This window comes from Saccopteryx bilineata, chromosome 1, assembly GCF_036850765.1.
Source record: "Saccopteryx bilineata isolate mSacBil1 chromosome 1, mSacBil1_pri_phased_curated, whole genome shotgun sequence".
NCBI classification, from domain to species: domain Eukaryota; kingdom Metazoa; phylum Chordata; class Mammalia; order Chiroptera; family Emballonuridae; genus Saccopteryx; species Saccopteryx bilineata.
Genome location: NC_089490.1, coordinates 345,455,492 through 345,474,911, shown reverse-complemented (window position 1 = coordinate 345,474,911; position 19,420 = coordinate 345,455,492). Strand labels below are relative to the sequence as shown.

The window sequence follows — 19,420 nt, the reverse complement described above, 5'->3', positions numbered from 1 at the left end:
GAAAGGTGATCCTGCAGATAAGGCATGGCCTGAGGCCGCAACTGCCCTGGATAAAGGTTGTGCATTTACTTCGCTTCCTCCTTCTTTAAAGTTGAGCCCAGAGTGCCAGGATTCAAAGGTTTCTCCTAGGAAACAGGTCCCTACAAGGTGGGGGCAGGGAGGCCTTGGGGCGGGGCTGGGCAGGGCAACCTCCTCCCCCACAAATGCTTGTGCAAGCTCCGCCAGCAACAAAAGCCTCAGGCCCCAGCAGTCCTTAGAGTAGCCTCCAGAGCCCCGGAGGAGCCAGCATGGTGGAGTTCGCACCCTTGTCCGTGCCATGGAAGCGCAGGCTGCAGACCCTCATGGTCCTGCAGTGGCTCCTCAGCTTCTTGGCCATGGGTAAGGTGGGCTGGGCTTGGGGACGAGGGAGACCGTGGGCACCTGCTACTTTAGGTGCACACAGTGCATTGACGACTGCAAGACATCAGTCCTAAGAGGGCTTTGCTTGCCCAGAGTCTCTGCCCAAAGACTTCTGGAGGGTGTGGTCAGGGGTGGGGGTAGAGCGGAGTAGAAGTCGTTACCTGTGACTTTGGGCAGGTTACTTAGCTTCCCCGGGCTGTGGATTCCACCTTCGTCCTAGGACAGAGCACCTGCCTCCCGCAGACTGGTGTGGGGAGGGTCTGGGCAGCTGAGGGAAAGGGCTCCTTAGGCTGCTCAGAGGGGCTGGGTTTCCTGCCTTTTGGAGGGAAGAACACTGAGGAGGGGAAGTAGTGGGGAAGGAGAGTGGAACAGGGAAAGAACAGAAAGGGGAGAGAAGGGGCAGGACTGGGGGGTGAGCAGGATACCAGGCAAACCTGGGTCCTGCTCCAGCTGGGCAGCTGATGAGCTGTGTGACCTTGGTGGACCCACACCAGACCTCTCCAGGCCTCCACTTCATTCATCACCTGCAGAATGGGAATGACAAATCTGACCTTGAGGACTGTCGTGGGATGAAATGAAGCGATGTGTTACTCTGTCCAGCACAGACCTGGCCTGGCCCTGGGGCTGGGATCACACAGAGGGTCCCCTTACCTCCCCCCCCCCCCACCGTGAATACATCTATTGTGTTACCCAAACACACCTGCCCAAACTTCAGCTCCTGAAGGGTTAGATTTCGAGGAGGGCCCAGGACTGAGGATTGGGAAGAGGGAGTGACTAAGAGGGAGAGTTTTGTGAATTCATTTTATCTGCTGGCACCAGACCGGGTGGAAACTGCTACCCCCAGGGCTGGTGTCCAGCCTGTACACAGACACCAATATCCTGGTGTTAAAATATGGACATACTCTGCACAGGTTGCTTAACAGCCAATACACATACACACAAAAGCACCATCACCACCAGGTGCTCTCTCAGACCCTCCTTACAATTTTGCAGCTAAAGGATTCATCCCCAGCAAAGCAGGCACTTCACTACCCTGCCCCTGGCATCCCTCATGTTGATCTGTGTCTTCCATTCTAAAGGTTGTTAAACATTTTAAATGTTCTTGATTATCCCCATTACACAGATGTGTGTGCAGAGAAACTAACTGCTTTAAGTGCCCAAGGTTGTAGCGTCCTGGGCTCCTCATGCTGACAGAGAAAGAGGAGGGGCTGGGGAGGGAGAGGGCAAACGATGTGGAGGAGTTGTTGGGGAGGAGGCTTCGGGAAGATGTGATGAGGAAGGTCTGTGCCCAGGGCAGACTGTAAGCGCTGGATCCTGGACAAAGGGCACTGGGAGCCCAGAGCCAGGCACCCGGTAGCCTAGGGATCATGGGGGATAAGGGACCTTGTACTTGGCTTGCCTTGTGTAAGCTTTGTGAGCAGAAGTGTGTTTGACTGTCTGTGCCCACTCCCAGCCCTGCAGACTCCAATGCCCGGGAGCCTGGGAATGTCAGGAGTAGCACAGGGGTCAAAGTCACCCTGGACCTGGAGGGTGGGAGGGAGGACAGCTGAGAAGAGGGGTCTGGGCCCACTGGTGCCCGGACTTGGAGGTTTTACCTTATCTCTTCTCCTGGGAGCGAAAGGGAGCCCCAGGAGGGCTTTGGGTAGAGGAGTGACAAGGTCCAACCTGTGTGTTAAAGGGCCCCGTGGCTGCATGATGGTATCTACTGTGTTTGGGGTGTGGGGAATAGATCAGTGGCAGGGAGCAGTCACAATTTACATCAAGAGTTACCAAATCCAGTCCACTGGTTGTTTTTGTATTTGCACAATCCATGAAGTAAGAATGATTTTTACATTTTCAGATGATTGCATTATAAACGGTAATGTGCCAATGTGATAGCCTCCAGGTTGCCTCTTCAGCTGCAAAGTCTAAAGTATTTACGGTCTGGCCCTTTAAGGAAGAGCTTGCCAACCTGATCTAGGTAGGCTGGCCACAGGTGAGAAGAAGTAGCCTCTTTCAGGAGATACCTAGGGATGGGGACCAGGGGTCCAGAGGGCAGGATTTAAAGGCTGACAGAAGAGTAAGGGCATCCAGTGGAGGAGTCAAGAATCTATCTGCACACTTACTGAACAGCTGGTTCTTTCTGGAGTTAGAGGAGGCGTTCTGGGGAGTGGTGAAAAGTGTCTGGCGAGGTCAGCTAGGACCCGTCATGGGTGATTGAGCCAAGTCAGATACTTTCCTGGTGGATTCCTTGTTTCCTTTCCTCTGCTTGCTCTCTCTCTCTCTCTCTCTCTCTCTCTCTCTCTCTCTCTCACACACACACACACACACACACACACACGCACACACGAAGGTAAACTCCATTCAAACAGTTTGTCTTGTTCTCCACTGGACCTTTGTAAAGTGGCGTTTTAAAATTTCCCCTCTCAAAGTTTAAGGATTAAGTGAAAGAAAGTGTCTCCCTGTCTAAGTGACCTGCAGTCTGGGTGTTGCCCGCTCACAGAATGAAAGGGTGACCACAGGGTCTGGAGCGGACCCACTAGGAGAAGTTTCCGGTGAAGTGCAAGGGTCCTGTGCGTTTTTCCCCCCCAAACCACTTCTTTTTCTGACTGATAAACTAATACATGCTATTGTAAGAACTTCAAACAAAATGTATATCCTAAAGGTAAAAAGACTTCCTGAATCCTACCCCTCAGATAGCCACCAGTAACAATTTACTTTTATTCTCTAGAGCTGATTCCCTGAAAGTGGTAGTCACCCACACGGACTTTCGAAGGGAGAGAGCCCTAAGTTCTTTATTATTTTTTCCCCCATCAAACTTTTTTATTTTATTTTATTTTTTACTTATTGATTTTAGAAAGAGAGGAAGGGAGAGAGAGAGAGAGAGACAGAAACATTGATCTGTTCCTATATGTGCCCTGACTGAGGATCAAACCCATAACCATTGTGACTCAAGATAACGTTCCAACCAACCGAGCTATCCAGCCAGGGCACCCATTACACTTTTTAAATGTGAATAATAAATAGGTTTTGGCTGGTTGGCTCAGTGGTAAAGCATTGGCTGGAGCATTGGGTGTGTATACAGATGTGAGGCTGGACCAGGAGGGTGACTGGGCCAGCCACATGGAGCCTGAAAGCCAGGCCGAGCTGCTCAAATTGTGCTTTGAAGTTATGGAAAAACCATGGAAGGCTTTTTCTTTAGAGGGGAAACCTAGACAGCTTTATTTTGGGGAAGATGGGGCAGAGGGTGAACAGAGGGCTGGGCAGAAAGAGTGTCTTCTTTTTCTCTGAGGTCCCAAAATATGGAAACTAACAGAGTAAATGCAATCAGTTGTCCACCAGGCATTTATTGAGTACCTGGTGAGTGCAGACCACAGCTGATCCTCGAACAACATGGGGGTGAGGGGCACCAACCCTCTGTGCATTGAAAATCCACATAGAACTGATCCTCGAACAACATGGGGGTTAGGGGCACCAACCCTCTGTGCATTGAAAATCCACATATAACTGATCCTCGAACAACATGGGGGTGAGGGGCACCAACCCTCTGTGCATTGAAAATCCACATAGAACTTTTGACTCCCCCAAAACTTAATTACTGATAGCCTAAGTTGACCGGAAACCTTATATAGAATATAAACAGTTAATATGTATTTTGTATCTGATATGTGTGTATTCTTAAAATAAAGGAAGCTAAGGACCTGACTGGTAGGCTAGTGGATAGAGCTTTGGCTTGGCATAGGGACGTCCCAGGTTCAATCCTCAGTCGGGGCACACATGAGAAGTGACCATTTACTTGTCTTCCCCTCCCTCTCCCTCTTCTCTCTCTCTTCCTCTCTAGTAGCCAGTGACTCGATTGGTTCAAGTATCAGCCCTAGACACTGAAAATAGCTCGGTTGATCCGAGTATTGGCCCCAGATAGGGGTTGCTGGGTGGATCCTGATTGGGACGCATATGTGGGTATGTCTCTCTATTTCTCCTCCTCTCACTAAAAAAAAAAAAAAAGTAAGCTAGAGAAAAGAAAATTTAATTAAAATCATAATCATAAGGAAGAGAAAACACATTTATAGTGAAATTTATAATAGATTTCTATTTACTGAAAAAAATCCTGTATAAATGAACCCATGAGCTTCAAAGCCCTGCTGTTCAAGGGTTAGGTATAGCCTGATTGGGTGGTGGTGCAATAGATAGACCATAGGACTGGGATGCAGAGGACCCAGGTTTGAAGCCCCAAGGTCGATGGCTTGAGCATGGGATCACAGACATGACCCAAAGGTCGCTGGCTTGAGTCCAAGGTTGCTGGCATGAGCAAAGGGTCACTGGCTCAGCCCCCCAGTCAAGGCATACATGAGAAAGCAATCAATGAACAGCTAAGGAAAAGGGTTAGGTATATTTTACTGGAAGGAGGAAAGAGAGGGAAGACAATAAGGCAGCCTGGTGCAGTCGGGCGGGTGGGGGGAGAGTTTTGGAGTTAGGCCTACCTAGGTTCAAATCCATGTTCCATTGTGACATTGGGCTGACAGCATTTTCTCCTCCTTGAAGGCATGGGAAACTTATCTCTTTTTTCTGGAACTGCGGCCGGGACAGGACTGTGTCGCTGACACTGGGCATATGGGGAGATTCAGTGTGGGCAGTGTCATCTCCTTTCGCTCATACCTCTCACACAGTAGTGGGATTCAGCTGGTTCACGCTGGTTCTGCAGAACTGACTGATACCTACTCTTTTGTTGAGTTTGGCAAATTGGTTGTTAAAATAGCGCTTGTAATCAGGGTTCTCTCTAAGGTGGGGACCTGGGCTGCCACCCAATGTGGAAATCACAGATTTACATTCCTTACTCTTTTAATGTTCATCTGCCATCTGTGCAACAGTGTATTTAAGCACCCTTAGTAATGTTCATTCCATCCATAGGTGGAAAAATTTGATGGAACTATGCTTGCAATATTTATTTATTCAATTTCATAAAACTCATTATACCTTTGGTGAAATACTACGTTTGAATTCCCTTGTGTTTGTTACTTCAGTAAACAAACATATAACGTAAAGAGAAAAAGTGCCAAACAACCAGGGGGTAACAAGCTGTTATTGGAAATATCTTAAATAACAGTTTTATTGTTTTTTGGTCAGGTATTGTTTAATATTTTTTCATTAATATTTAAATTTTTTCTTATAACCTAATCTAGTTTTGTGTACCTCTTTTATTGTTTTTATTTAAGTATTAAATGCCTAAAATAATAAACTACCTTCGGTATATCTTTTTTTATATACAGTATGGTCAGAGAACCAGTTGTTAAATTATTTGAATCCCACCACTGCTCTCCCGCTTCCCTTTCCAGGTTTGATCTGCATCATAATCTTCATAGGCCTCCTGTTCACAAGATTCTGGCTATTCAGTGTCCTGTATGCAACCTGGTGGTACCTGGACCGAAACAAGCCATGGCAGGGTGGTAGGCGTAGCCAGACCATAAGACGCTTAGTTATATGGAAGCACATGAAGGACTATTTCCCCGTCTCAGTGAGTATTGGGGCTAGCCTGGGTGTGGCCAGGACCATAGTATCACACATTTCCATGGGGAAAGTGGGGCCCTGTGTGATGTTAGAAGAGCTGGACTGGGAGGCAGGAGCCAGGGCGACCACTACTCTGAGTCTTGGGGAAGAGTCCAGCTCCTCTCTGGCCATCTGCAGGGACGTGGGGCCAGGTGAGGGTTCATGAATGCATAGGAGTTGAAGGAGCTCTGCGGGGCATGTAGTGTGGCACACATATGTATCTTACAGGTGTAAACACCTCAGCAGCCCATTTTTTCTGGGGGGGGAGAGAGGTAAGAAACTCAAGGTCTTAAGAGACCATCTAGTTCTACACTTCATCATATGAGGACACTGACACCAGACAGACAAAGGTATGACCATGGTCACATAACCAGTTGTTCTGTTTTTTTGGGTTTTTTTTTTTTTACTGGTTTTAAATTTGTGCATAAACTATTGGTAACGGGGGAGGGGAGAGAACGCTGAAGTGATTCTCAGGTTCTCTCCTGTTCCTGACTCTGGTATGTTATGTGTCCTTGGGTAAGGCCTTGTACCATTCTGAACCTCAGTCTCCCCATGTATCCAATAGGAAGATTGATCTCTCCTACTCTGAGTGTCTTTGAATCTGACTCCCTGACTCAGGTCCCCTCCTGGCCATTGTGGACAATTGACCCTGACCCAAAGATGGGCCCTGAGGGAAGCAGATCCCTAGATTTGAATGAGCAGACTCTTCAGCTCCTTCACTGAACTCCAGACAGACTAAGCCCTTGCTGTAAGCCGCTGGGCAGGAATGGTGTATTGGACAGATGGGATAGGATGGGAAGACAGGGGACACAGAGAGGTGCCAGGTATGGGCAGTGGGTCTTCTGGAAACAGGAAAGAAATAAAAAGTATAGAATATGGCCTCTGGAACTAAGCAGATTCTAATACCAGGTCTGCCACAGGCCAGCTGAGTGACCTCGGGTGAGTTACACAGGCTCTCTGAGCCTTGGTTCTCGCACAAGAAAAGTGGAGATAATGCTGCATACATCATGGGTTGTGTGGATTCAGTGGGACAGGATAAAGCATCTTGTAGGTTCTCAGTAAACTAGTAACTAGCATTACTTTACTGAATCGGTGGGGAGTCTGGGAGGCTTGGGCATGGCTGTGGGTCTGATAGCCCAAAGCCCTATTGCTCTGACCTTCATACCTGCATAGCTTTACCTACTCCATCCAGAGCTCCACCTCTTTGTGCCCCTCTGGGAGTTAGGTCCCCAGCTAGTAAAGGGGGATGGAGTGGAGGAAACAGGATCATAGAGGATAAACAACTCACCCTAGTCTTGGGCATTCACTGATAGTCAGTGCCCCTGCACTGCCCCCTTCTAGGAGTCCTGGGGCCCAAGAAGGACTAGCAAATACTGGTCAACAACCAGGTTGCAGCAGCCCCTAACACCCCAGTGAGCAGAGCCTCCTGGTCAAAGGGCAAGGGTGGAACAGGGCATGGCAGGCCAACAGGGCATGGGCTGGGCAGAGGGCAGGAAGTTCACTGGCAGAGATTTCCGTGCTCACGTTGAAAGGCAGAGTGAGTAGGCAGAACTGAGCTAACTTGAGGGCCCAGGTGAGGGGTGGTCTTTCTCACTCCCCATATCTATTTCCTCTGCAGTGTGCCCTTCCAGAATATTACCATCAAAGGCAAGCAGGGCTTGCTGGGTCCTAAAAGGAGCCATGGGTGTGTCATGGGGAGAGTCCCTTATCCCCACCCAGGACTTCTGAGCTTGTGATTCTGAATTCCCTTCCCTTCCCCGCCTCTTCCCAGGCTAGGGCTCGCTCTCCTGTTCCAGGAAGGTCAGAGTTCCCACAGAAAAGTGGCCTGTAATCTGGGAGTGTGTGTGGACCTCAACTTCTAAGCCAAAGAAACCTTAAGCAGGTTCTGGCCTCTAGTAGAGCTTTGTGACTCCCACTCTGTGGCCTCACCTCCCACTGTGAGCTGAATCTTGAGTTCATCAGGGAAAGAAAAGGACGGCACAAGCGCCAGCCCAGAAGCTGCCTCGGTATGGCTTTCGAGCGATGAGCCTAACGCTGAGTGCCACCAAAGCAGAAGGTGCGCCTGGGGACGAGGCTAAAGTGTTTTTCAGGGACGAGGTAACAGAGGCTACTGAAGGCCATTTCACAGACCTGAGATTCTTCAACTGAAAATTCTCCAGGGAGCTGTCATCCAAGGGCCTGCAAAGGATAGCAATGGCCCTTCACACCTGGTGGCTGCTGCCAGTTACAGGTCTGGTGGGAAAATGATGCTGAGGTGGCTCCGTGCCTATCTTATCCACTGCCTTTCCTGCTCCTCCCCCAGCCAGGTAGTTCTCAAGGAGGGTTTCCCAATCTTGATACTATTGACACTGGTGGAACAATAGACCTGTTTTGCAGAAATTCGGCTTGCACAATGTTTCAGGATTGGTGCCCCCTGCAGGCCTGCTGCATCTCCACCCGCAGAGAGCAGGCAGTACCACCAAGTGGCCAGCAGAGGGCGAGATAACATGCATTTTGACTTCGCCAGTCCTAGGCCCGGATTCTGCAGGGGTGGGGCTCAGGTCTGTAGATTCCCTTCTTTATAAACTCCCAGGAGACCTTCTAATACAATGTGTCCTAAAGTCATGGTGCACTTTTGACTGGTCACAGAAAAGCAACAAAAGACGATAGTAATGTGAAATCTGCACCAAATAAAAGGAAAACTCTCGCAACGTCATACCTATTCAGTGCAGTTCGATGTGGGCTCACGCACACGCACAGATTTTTTAGGGCTCCTTAGGTAGCTATCCCGTATAGCCTCTACAGACTCGTCACTGACTGATGGCCTACCAGAACGGGGTTTCTCCACCAAACTGCCGGTTTCCTTCAACTGCTTATCCCACCGAGTAATGTTATTCCTATGTGATGGCGCTTCGTTATAAATGCGCCGATATTCACGTTGCACTTTGGTCACAGATTAGAATTTAGCGAGCCACAGAATACACTGAACTTCCCTTTGTATCGACTGGCATGGCCGTGGGCTGCTCCGCTGTATACACGATGTTACGCCATCATCTGTGCATGCACACATGCTGCCACATCATCCTACAGAAACTGGAAGGATTTTCCTTTCATTTGGTGTAGATTTCACATTTCTATTGTCTTTTGTTGCTTTCCTGTGACCGGTCAAAAGTGCACCATGACTTGACGGACACACTGTATTCCCAAAAGGCCCTGCAAGGACCTTGAGGAGGGCAGGAAGTAAGAAGTCCCAGCTCTGCTGGAGCTCCCCTGCATTCACAAGCCTCTGTACTCCCATCAAATACTTGTGGATTTCAGAGTTTCTGTTGTTTCTTATTGTGATTTTATAAACTAGTATCTAGTGGTGGAATTTCACACAAATTAGGAAACAGTTTCTAGGCCCTAGAGTTTTCTAAACTCACCCTATGGGCTTCCTAAAGAGCTAACAATGGAGAACCAGGCAATGTTTGGTGTCGGGGGAGCTGTCTCCACCTCATGCTGAAGACCAGCCTGGGAGCTGGGTTCCCCTGTGAACATCATCCCAGAGCAAACACTGTCTACAAAGGCCAAGGCCTGAGGAGGGTCAGATCTGGAGGAGTCTGGGAGACAGACCTCTGTGGTCAGGGCTGTGACCTGGTGACAGGAAATGCTGCGGTGCTGGACACCACCCTGACCCCTCCTACCCACACCTGGGACATCCCTCAGTTCCTCTGCAGCCCTGCAGGCATCACTAGGGACTTTCTGCCCCACCTCCCGGCCCAGTCACCTCCCGCACACAGAGGTCTCTTAGTCTAAGTCGGAAGGACTCAGGTGGCTGGCTGTCCACCCAGGACAGAACTGAACTCCGGCTTACATAGCCCTTGGACAAGGTGCTCGCTTTCTTCCGTAATGGCTCCTTTCTCTGTGTGAAGGATCTGCCTATGGGAAGGCCTTCCTTCACAAGGAGATGGGTCTGTCTCCTGTGACGCTCCTAGGAGTCCTACCTCTGCCATGGGCACGGGGACCTGGGCCAGAGCACAGCCCTAGGATTGCCCTGCAGGGATTGGGGGCCCCATGCCTGTTGACCTGCACTGCTTTTGCTGCCACCCCTCTTCCAGCCAGGTAGCTCTCAAGGAGGATTGCCCAGCACCATTGATGTTTTGGGCTGAATCGTTCTTTGTTGTATGTGTGTATGGTTGTGGGGGGGGGGGGGGGAGGGGAGGGCGGTTTTTTACTTCATCTCTGGCCTCTACCCACTAGATGCCGGTAACACTCCCCTCTGCCACTGTGACAACCAAACATTTCTATATAGGAATACGCTGGGAAATTTGTCACAAATCAGATGCCCAAGACCAGAACAAGAGCTTCTGATTGAGGCCCTGTTTGCCCTGTATTTTTAACCTGTCAAGTTATCGAGGGACATTAATAGGCCAGGAACAGGTTCCTTAGGGCCAGGCTGCTGGTGCAGGAACCGCCTCCTGGAGAAGGTGCCTGTGTGCCCTGGACCTTCCCAGTTTGACCACAGAGGAGAGCCCCCACCCCACCCCAGGTAGTGCTGAGTTTCAGGCTGTCTCCCTGGTCCAGAGCAAAAGCTTTCTGCCTCTCTGGCGCCCTCCACCGGAGACATGGAATTCGGACTCATCTGTGTGGCTGTTGGCAGGTCATCTACCCCTCCGCATCTACTTGCTGCACTGTCCATTGAGGGCTCTCACGCTGCAGCTAGCCCGCCGAGGACCATGGTTAGACGCCCCGGTGGTGGGGTACATAAAGGAGCCATCAGGACAGTGAGCTCTTGAGGCATCTGGGTCACATTTGAGAGGGCACAAGGGCATTTGTTGAGATAGGACTGAGAAGACATGGTAGAGCCATAGCCCCTCACAGTCCTCCTTCCCATCCAAGGGAAGCCTGGGTCCTCCCCTGGGAGCCTGTGCAGGGTCTACTAGGCAAAGGTCTTGGGATTCAAAGTCGGAATACCCCTGGGAAAACTGAAAGCATGTTTGCACAAAGACTTGAACACAAGCATTCATTGCCACATTATATATAATGGCCAAAGACCATTCAACAGACAAAGAAAATGTGGTCTATCCACACAATGGAATAGTATTCAGTCATAAAAAGGAATGAAGTACCTATGTAAGCTTCAACATTCTGAAAAGTTAAAGAAAAAAGACACAAAATGCCAGATATTGTGTAATTCCATTTACATGAACTGTCTAGGAAAGGCAAATCCATAGAGACAGACAATAGATTAGTGCTGGCCAGAGACCAGCAGAAAGATGAGTGTCAACCCAGGTGACAGGTCAGAACAGGATCAGGGGCAGGGGTTGGCTGCATCAGCCTCATCTGTTCCTGGACTTGTGGACTAATTCTTTTCTCATTTCAGTCTCTCAGGGAGGCTCTCCTCTATTTCAGGCCTGCACTGGGGACACAGAGATGCCTCAGATGGGTGGTTTCTAATCTCAAGGCCCTCACTGTGATGGCAGGATATCACTTGGGCATGGGGCAGATAGAAGAGGTTAGCCCGGAAAGTCAGCAGGAGAGATGCGGAGCGGGCTCCATGGGATAGTGATGGCCCAGCTGTGCACACACTTGGATACAAACATGTAGATGCACAAGCAGATATTGGCCCACTTTCCTAGACAAGGTGCTCACACTCACCAGGATAGTGCTCTATACACAGACTTACTTATTAAGGGGATTATCATTCCTTTATTTGTTCATTTATTTCATTCATTCTTTATTGTTCATTTAAAATAGGTAATACATCCTTGTTCAAAATTCAAAAAGGATAAAAGGATATGCAGTGAAAAGACCTGTCCCACCTCCCAACCCACCTCCCCAGTTCCTTCCCCCAGAGGTGGCTATGACAACCAGCCCACCTCCCCAGTTCTTTCCCCCAGAGGTGGCTATGACAGCCAGTGTTCGGTACAACTGCATACAAGCACATGTTGATGACAGTCTGCATCCAGTGTCTTGTCATTGCTGTTTCATCTGAGAGGCGACTGTGGTCATCTTCCCTTCAGGACAGGAAAAGTTGTGTCATACTTCTCTATTGTTGTACAGTGGTCCATTCTGTAAATGTTCAGGATTTGTCTAAACAGGCCCTGTTGATGGACATTTGGGAAGATGTCAAGTTTTTATTACCAAAAAAAAAAAAAAAAAAGAAAAAAGATGCTTCAGATAATAATCTTGTTCAGATGTCATACACAAGAGTGAGAAATTCTGTAGCTAAATTCCTCAGCAGCAGAGTTGCTGAGTTGAAAGATCAGGGTTTTTTTGCCAAATCACCTTTATGGAAGTTACCTTCCCTCTAGCGGAGAAAGAAAATTTATAAGCAGATGCTTAAGTGCAGGGAGCCAAGTATGTCTTTAAAGAAACAACACCAGCCTGACCAATGGTGGCATAGTGGATAGAGCCACTTTTGGTCACTAGACACTGAGGTCCCAGGTTCAAAACCCCAAGCTTGTCGGCTTGAGTGTGGGCTCATGAGTTTGAGCGTGGGGTTGCTGACTTGAGCACGGGGTCACTGGCTCTGCTAGACCTCCCGGTCAAGGCACATCTGAGAAGCAATCAATGAACAGCTAACGTGCCACAACTGCGAGTTGATGCTTCTCATGTCTCTCCCTCTCTTTCTCTCTCTACTCGCTAAAAAAAAAAAAAGGAAAAAGAAACATTACTAAATAGGTTCCTGAGGAAGCACCTTACCCAATGGGGTGGTGAGAAATCTCTGGTTATATGTCTTTATTTTGACATCTAGTAAATCTTCAGTGCAGGAGTGGAAGAGTTTTGTACTCATCTGGGAAGCAGCAGTCCCTGCAGCCGTTGTGCAAAGGGTCGGTGGTTAACTGGAGAGCATCCTGTGGTGGGAGTGGGGGGCTTGATGACAGGGTGAACCTTCACCCTAGCAAAGCCCTACTCACCTCACCCCAACCTGGTAATGCAAATTGCAGGGCACTGGCAGGTTTAGTAGGGAGCCTCCCGCCAGGGGCTTGGGGCCTCAAGGCCTTACTGATGCCTGGGGGTTCCAGAGGGCAGGGCCCTGCGAAGGATGGGCCCCCGCAGCTCCTGGCAGGGCGAGGGAAGGATTGGTTACCCCCCACACGAAGTTACTGCCCCCAGCAGAGATATTTGCAGACTGCCACATTGCAGCCTGTTTAGTAACCGGCTGGGAGGAGCATTTAACTCAGTTCCTGCCCCCTCCACTCACCGCGCTTCACCTGGAAACTGCTAATGACAAATGGCTCTCCTCTCCCACTCAGTCTGCAGTGTGTGTTGATCTCTGCTATACACTCCATGCTGAAGGTTCCACCAGACCCAGGCAAGTGTCTGTGCCAGCAGAGCTGCCGGTCTAGGGAAAGGGGAGACGAAGGGTAGCGAAGGTCCCGTGTGGGGGGAGCAGAGAGCCACAGGCGAGACCCGAGGGGTAGACAGGCTAGAGCTGGCCTGGTCTGCAGCCGAACAGGAATCCTCTCTGGATATATCTCACTCCCAGTCTTCAGTGCCAATATATTGAGTTGTAAAATGGGGCTTTTCCAGCATGGCAGCACCCCCATGTGGCCATTTGTCACCTTCAAATTACATCCATGTAGCTGTTTTGGTAATTCCCTCAAACCTGAGCTCAGCAGTCTTGGGAGGTAGGTGGGACAGGGCAAAATGTCCCCATTTTACAAATAAAAATCCTGAGAGGGAAGCAGTTTGTCCAAAGCCAGCTCGAGCCAGAGACACAGCCGGTACTGGTGACACACCAGGTGCATTCACACCATATCTCAGTCTTCCTGAGGACCTGAGGCTCAGAGACGAGGAGTGGCTTGCCCAAGGTCACACTGGAGAGTGTGAGCATCAGAGTGGGGGTGCAGGGCCAGCTCTGGCTCACTAGGTTGCTGTCCCTGCAGCTGGTCAAGACTGCTGAGCTGGACCCGTCCCGGAACTACCTTGCGGGCATCCACCCCCACGGGGTCCTGGCCACTGGATCCTTCATCAACCTGTGCACTGAGAGCACGGGCTTCTCTGAGCTCTTCCCCGGCATCCGCCCCCACCTGATGATGCTGAACCTGTGGTTCCGGGCCCCCGTCTTCAGGGATTACATCATGTCAGGGGGTGAGTCCTCCCCACCTGGCTAGCCCAGGTAGATGAGGCTGTAAGCATGGGAGGAGCTGGAGGAGGGGATCCTAAGGAGAGCTACCGACAGTCTGTACTTCCGAGAGCATGCGCAGTGGAAGAGGTACAGCACCCCAGCACCAAGCAGGGCAGTGGGCTTGGCGAGGGGTTAAGGAACGAGAGAGAAGACTCAGGCCCAGTCCTCAGGAACTGCCCGCTGGAGTGGGTGGGTTAGGGGTCCTGGACCTCTGTGGGCACTTTGAGTAATCTCTTTCTTGGGCCAAATACACCCCCCATAGTCCCTGCCCCTCTCACCCCATACTTGACCACCTTCCTCTCTCCCCAGGGCTGGTCACATCAGACAAGGAGAGCGCTGCTCACATTCTGAACAGGAAGGGCGGTGGCAACCTGCTGGGCATCATTGTTGGCGGTGCCCAGGAGGCACTGAATGCCAGGCCCGGGGCCTACACGCTGCTGCTGCGGAACCGCAAGGGCTTCATCAAGCTTGCCCTGATTCATGGGTATCTGGGAAGAGGGCTCTCGGTTTGATTGGAGACTGGCAAGCGTTGTATTTCGGTGGGAAGACAACAGATGAATGGAGTTTCTATTTGGGCAGGGAGATTTCTCAGTCCATTCTCAATGCAGATGATACATGCACTATCTCATGCCCAGATAGCCAGGAAAGAGTCCAGAGTGGAGACTGTGACCAAAGGAGACTTGTGACCTAGGTGGGAAGGGCCCCATGTTGCCCAAGGTTGGCACTAGACACGAGATCTGTGGGATCTGAGAGAACAGAGTTTGGAGCATATCACAGTGCTGTTCTCTTACCTCAAAGCATCTGAAGAATTTGAGCTAGCTGGGGCAGAAGAGATTTTTCTACAAAGTTGGCAGGTGTCTTCTATCTAGGAGGACTCTGAAGCATTCTAGTCTATTTGTCATGGTGCAACTGGGAAGTTGTGGCTCTGAGAGGGGCTAGGACCTGCCAGGGTCAGAAAGCAAGGCTCTGGAAGGTGTGAGAGGCAATCCAGATCTCCTACTTCCTGTCCGGGGCTCTGTCCTCTGCTCCCGGTCCTGGTCACGGGTCTCTGTAGGGCCTCCAACGTGCCTTCTCTCTCTGCCTCCCTCCAGGGCAGCTCTGGTGCCAGTCTTCTCTTTCGGGGAGAATGACCTATATGACCAAGTTGAGAACAGTCCTGGTTCCTGGTTGCGATGGATCCAGAACCGGCTGCAGAAGGTCATGGGTATTTCCCTCCCGCTCTTCCACGGCCGTGGCGTTTTCCAGTACAGCTTTGGTCTCCTACCCCACCGCCGGCCCATCACCACTGTGGGTAAGCCACGGCCCAGGCTGGGAAGGGGTAGGCTGCAGGGCAAGGGGCCTGAGCTGTGAACTTCACGGGGACACGGGGATGAGGCAGACACATCCTTGCCCTCACAGAGCTCACATTCTAGACTGGGAAATGCTCAGCAGATAGGCCCAATGTGAGGTGGTCTGTGACAGGCACAAGGAACAATGGTCACTACTGATGACTGAGCATCCACTGGGTGCCAGGCACTGCGTGGGCTCCCTTCTATGCAGCCGCTCAGTTAGCCCTGACAACCTCTGAGGTAGAGACTATTATCCCGATTGCATTGACAGGAAACTGAGGCTCAGAGAAATATCTTCCAAAAAAAATCACACCGCCTTTGAGTAGCAAAGCTGAGGTTTCAGTTGGGGTTTGTTTTACTGTTCATTATGCCAAAGTAGAGGGTTTAATTTGGACCCAGAGGATTAATAAGGTTTATTGGAAAAGGTGGGTACAAGAGAAGGGCTTACCCACGTCTATGTGTAAATAGCAGCCAACAAGCCTGGATCAGAGCTGGGGCATTTTCCTGTAAATAACAAGCATGAGCTTCAGTGCATGCACTTAGCACCACCTGGTTCAGATGTCTGGATACCTCATTTGTTTTATTCTTGGATTTCAACTGGGTTCCTCTGACAAAGCCTGTAGGGAGGTCTGTGCACCTCCAGCCACCCATTTATTTGTTACTTGAGCACAGCCTTGATGCACCCCCTCTACCATGACTTTCCCTGGGATGTGGGACAATGTTTTCATGAATGTTAATTCTACTGCTGCCTCCAAAGCTATTCCCAAGAGGAGAAGCCAGCCTGGCAGACCCAGAGGAAGGAGGTTTGTTAGGGCCTTCCCGACTCCTCCCTAGAATGAAGAGGGCCAGCGTGGAGGGAGGGGAGGGAGGAAGGACTGTCTGGGTTGCAGGCCCAACTTATCTTAGAAACATAGGCACTTCTAAGCGTGGCAACTTAGATTCCTGGAACCGTATGGCCTGGAGGTTAACAGCATGTCCCCAGGGTTTAAAACTTGGTACTGGTTCTTCCTGGCTATGTGACCTTAACAGGTTCCTTAACCTCTCTAAGCCTCATTGCCTCACCTGTCAATGGGAATAGCAGGGTCTATCCCTGGGTGATTGTTATGAGGATTAAAGTGGATAATGCATGTAAAGCACCTAGCATATTCTAGGCATTTTGCAATGCCAGTTGTTGGCGGTGTTATTATAGCTGAATCTAGGAGTTAGTTGCTGTAACATCTTAGAATATCACTTGAAATAGGGTTGAAAGGGATGGCAGTTAGGGCCACGCTCTGGCAGGGATGACCACTGGAGTAGGCACATGCGCCAAGGGCCTCTGCTCTGGGCCACTACCCACCTCTGTGTCTTGCAGTGGGGAAGCCCATCGAGGTGCCACAGACACCGCAACCCTCGCAGGAGGATGTGGACAAGCTGCACCAGCACTACATCAAGGAGCTGTGCAACCTCTTCGAAGCCCACAAGCTCAAGTACAATGTCCCGGCGGACCAACACTTGGAGTTCTGCTAAGCGTCTCCCCAGAAGAGTGGCTGCCCCAGCGGGCAGGGCTGGCATCAGGGAGCCCAGTGGGAGGTGCTGCGATCTGAGAAGGCTTTCTGGAAGTGTCTGTTGAACATTTCTCCAAAGTCTTCCAAGACTCCTGCAAAGCCAGCCCCAAGTCCCAGCTGGCAACGTGGGATGGGTGTGCAGACCCTGGCACTGGTGATTCGCAGTCTGCTGAGACACCTCCGCCAAGTCCCGGTCTCTGCTCTCGGGTGTCTGAAACGGGAGAGAGGACTGGGAGAGAATGGTTTCCGGGGTTTCTGTCCTCTTGTAGAATGTCACTTAGTGGGTAGCGAAAGAGCAGCAACCCATTACCGGGTTTTTCTTCCTCTACCTTTAGTGACAGCAGAAAAGAAGCTACCAGCTCCAGCCCTTTCTCCTATCCTCTACCCCGGCTGTCCCAGCTCCTCCCTCCCTGAGCGGGGTAAGGACAACTGCACTGTCACTGGTTCTATGACTATCGGCCTTTTACCTTCTTCCCTCCGAGCCGCAGTTTCCCTTCCTGACTAAGAGGACCTCTGAGTCCCAGCTCTGACATCACATAGGCTGAGAGCCCCCTGAGGTACCTCTTACTCGTCCTTTTTAGCTTCAGCCCCTTACTGTAGCACAAAAGGGAGGAGGTGTCCATAAATGTCAATTCAACAAATAAAAGGATTCTATTTTAGCCTTCTTTTCCTCCACACCCACCCCCCAACTAAGAGGGCTTTGACTCCAGCCTGACCCTGTGGCCCTGTCTCATCCTCCTGGAAGGTGAATCTCTACACTCAGATCAGGCCAGAGAAGGTCATGCTGACTGTCCCTTCCCGATCTGTCCACCCCAAGCTTACCCCCTGTGGTTGTGTTCTGTTGGGAAAGATGGGGAAAGGTATGTTAAGACACAGGGCAGACCAGGACAGAGAATGCTGACCAGGTGTGAGGAGTGGATGCTTATATATGTCTGCAGTGTGGGTGAGATGGAGACAGAGGCCATCACCAAGAATTCTGGATTCCGCCTGGCCTGTGGTGGCGCAGTGGATAAGGCGTTGACCTGGAATGCTGAGGTCACCGGTTCGAAACCCTGTGCTTCCCTGGTCAAGGCACATATGGGAGTTGATGCTCCCTGCTCCTCCCCCTTCTCTCTCTCTCTCTAAAATTAAAAAAAAAAAAAAGAATAAAAGAAAATAAATAAAGTCTTAAAAAAAAAGAATTCTGGATTCCTGGGTTTGGGACAGGTGTCAAGGGACAGACAACTGGGTAAGAACAACACTTGTGCATCTTCCCCGTCCCCCAGCAGGGAAACAGCATCCCTTCCCTCCAGGGGCAGATCATACCAGCAACTACAACATAGGGACATTTTGAGAGGTAAATTTGGCTTCAAATCCTGGCCCATCCCTTTTTAGTAACTCCAGGCCAATCATATCACCTCCAAACCTGAATTTTATCATCTGAAAAGTAAGATCACAACATCCACCTCTGGTGTTATGAACAACTCAATTTCCTGTCTGGAACGATGCGGAGTGCGTGGAAATTAGGAGTCGGGTGATGAGTGTACTAGTGTTGCACGGAGGTGCCTGTTATCCCGAGGCAGTGTGCTGTACAGGTCAGAAGAGGCGGGAGCAAAGAGCAGTGAGGTGCAGAGGAGGGCGTGATGGTCTCTGGCCAGGGGAGACTTGGAGGAAGTGTCCGGTAGGCCAGGCCCTGAAAGAATGCCGAGAAAGGAGAGAAGTGCCCACTCACTGTAGCGATCTGTTGCTGTGTGATGAACCACTCCATCACATAAGGGCTGAATACGGCAAGGACTTACTATTGCCCACAATTCTGGGGGTTGGCTCTGGCATCTCTTGGTCTTGCCTGGAACTGTAATGCCGCTACATTCGGCGCTGGGTCGGCTGGGGTGGGACAGCTCAGGGACTAGACCTGTTGGGCCTCTGTGCAGGTGGGCCCTGGGCCCCTTTCTATACTGACATATTTTATTTATTTATTTATTTATTTATTTATTTATTAAAACATTTTAATTTTTTCATTTATTTTAAAGACGGCAGAGGGTGAGACAGAATGAGAGGGAGTGAGGGAGATAGAGAAGAAGGGAGGAGCAGGAAGCATCAACTCCCATATGTGCCTTGACCAAGCAAGCCAAGGGTTTCAAACCGGTGACCTCAGCACTCCAGGTCAATGCTTTAACCACTGTGCCACCACAGGTCAGGCTATACTGACCCATCTTTTAGCATTCAGTGGTGGCTGGATTTTGAAAGAACGAGAGTACCAGGCGGTGGCGCAGTGGATAGAGCGTCGGACTGGGATGTAGAGGACCCAGGTTTGAGACCCCAAGGTCGTCAGCTTGAGGACAGGCTCATCTGGTTTGAGCAAAGCTCACCAGCTTGGACCCAAGGTCGCTGGCTGGAGCAAGGGGTTACTCAGTCTGCTGAAGGCCTGCAGTCAAGGCACATATGAGAAAGCAATCAATGAACAACTAAGGTATCACAACGAAAAACTAATGATTGATGCTTCTCATCTCTCTCCGTTCCTGTCTGTCCCTATCTATCCCTCTCTCCGTCTCTGT

The 19,420-nt window shown here is 50.4% G+C and overlaps 1 protein-coding gene across 1 annotated transcript; it reads left to right on the top strand.

The window, feature by feature from the left end:
- The first annotated feature begins 217 nt into the window (after positions 1–217).
- On the top strand, positions 218–18,067 carry MOGAT2 (monoacylglycerol O-acyltransferase 2). The gene is made up of 6 exons (XM_066249921.1): positions 218–378; positions 5,712–5,890; positions 13,773–13,977; positions 14,324–14,498; positions 15,106–15,305; positions 16,694–18,067. The coding sequence occupies exons 1-6, from the start codon at positions 288–290 to the stop codon at positions 16,846–16,848; spliced, it is 1,005 nt and encodes a 334-aa protein (XP_066106018.1). The 5' UTR covers positions 218–287; the 3' UTR covers positions 16,849–18,067.
- Positions 18,068–19,420: the final 1,353 nt, after the last annotated feature.